Below are 1,910 nucleotides of genomic sequence, written 5' to 3'. Positions count from 1 at the left end.
TTGATCTAGGGTTTAGGATCCTCTTAATCCAGGAAAAATTTCAAGATGAGCGTAGACACTGTTCCGGAGATGTGAAGGGGTGAAAGTGATGGTTTCTCATCACTTTCATGGAAATCATCATTTTGACCCTCTTGTATCTCCGGAAACGTGCCTATATTCCTCTTGAAATTTTACTAGGAGTAATGTTTTATCTAATAGTACTATTTTCATAAAAAAAAGTTTGAAATTCGAGGTCCAAAAAATGGGCGAAATTTCCATAACTCTTTTGAAAAATTTTTTTCAGAAATCTATGTATATATATATATATATATATATATATATATATATATATAGAAGAATTTTTACTTGGATAATTAAAAGAGAAAACTAATTATTTAAGAAGTCATTTAAAACAATGAAAATGATGAGTTTTTGTTACGTGCGTATGTGTGGGTATGCATAATATAATATACTTTTTTTATCTATAGTATATGGAAAATATATAAATACATATGTCTTTGAATTGATCTTATATTTTACTTACTTTATAAATATTTAAATATCTTTCAAGTATACATTAAGTTATATACTTGAAAGAATTGAATTAATAATCATCTTTAAAATGTATATAGCTGAACTATAACTTGGAAGAATTGAATTAATAATCATCTTTAAAATGTATATAGAATCTATTTCTGCACATAAAATATTAGAATTGTAAGAATTGATCTCTTAATTAACATTAAAAATATAGGATCGTGTCAGAAAGGAGGTGGATACTGTTATGCAAGACAATCAAGGAAAGCTCACCATGAAATCGTTGCAAAATTTATCATATTTAGAGAGATGTATAAAAGAGGCATTACGTTTGTATCCCAGCGTTTATTTTATAACACGATCTATTTCGGAAGATGTAAAATTAAGTACGTAACTGACCTTTTGATATTTTAACTTTTAAATATTACGAAATAAGTAAAAAAAAAACGTTATATATAAATATTTATATATACATATAATGTTTATTTATAAAGTATTATGTATATTTTTATTACAGAAGTAAACTTATTAATCTTATTTTAATAAATATAACAAGCTTTTTAAATAATTCTAAAAAATTAATTGCTCATTAGTGTTATTGTACATTAGTGTTACTGTACATACATTAGAATTATAATAGATTAATAGAATAACTTCTTTTGAATATAAATATTTTCAACAAAATAAAATCCTTATTTTTTATCACCTAAATTATACATATATGTATGTATTTTGTACTACAGTTGAATAGACATTTTTTAAAATTTAATCAAACTTTTTATTATCATTTATAAATCTCATCTTATTTTAAATTATGTCTTTTAGAGTCATATTTACTACCTGCTGGGACAAGTATAATTCTTTATATCTATGGAGTTCATAGAGATCCCAATTTTTGGCCAAATCCAGAAGTATTTGATCCAGATCGATTTTTGCCTGAGAAGATCCAAAATCGTCATCCTTACTCGTATTTACCATTTAGCGCTGGGCCACGTAATTGCATCGGTAAGCTGAATTTTTTCTTTTATGAATTGTTTATATGAATGATTGTGCGACACATATTAAATTATAGGCCAACGATTCGCTCTGCTGGAAATGAAAGCGATGGTAGCCCCTCTGATACACAATTTCTATTTGGAACCTGTTGATTATTTGAAGAATCTTCGGCTGCATGTTGATATAGTACTTCGACCTGCTCATCCTGTTCGTATAAAATTTGTTCCTATATCTGCAAAATGAATGCAAGTCCAATAAATTCAAATTCAACGAACGTTGGCAAACGTCACGAAAATAAAAAAAAACATTATACTTAATATGTATTGCATATATACGTGTATATACAATTTGTTTTGTTGCTAATACACAAGTTGATACAAAATATTTAAAGTGCATAC

The 1,910-nt window shown here is 26.4% G+C and overlaps 1 protein-coding gene across 1 annotated transcript; it reads left to right on the top strand.

Annotated features, from left to right (window-relative positions):
- The first annotated feature begins 729 nt into the window (after positions 1-729).
- LOC105461619 (cytochrome P450 4C1-like) lies at positions 730-1,807 on the top strand. The gene is made up of 3 exons (XM_011708119.1): positions 730-902; positions 1,342-1,521; positions 1,589-1,807. Exons 1-3 carry the CDS (start codon positions 764-766, stop codon positions 1,753-1,755), a joined length of 486 nt encoding a protein of 161 aa, XP_011706421.1. The 5' UTR covers positions 730-763; the 3' UTR covers positions 1,756-1,807.
- The last annotated feature ends 103 nt before the right edge of the window (positions 1,808-1,910 follow it).

Source organism: Wasmannia auropunctata, unplaced genomic scaffold, assembly GCF_000956235.1.
Source record: "Wasmannia auropunctata unplaced genomic scaffold, wasmannia.A_1.0 LD282483.1, whole genome shotgun sequence".
NCBI classification, from domain to species: Eukaryota; Metazoa; Arthropoda; class Insecta; order Hymenoptera; family Formicidae; genus Wasmannia; species Wasmannia auropunctata.
Note: the sequence above shows the minus strand (reverse complement) of the source record. Positions and strands in the feature narration are given on the sequence as shown.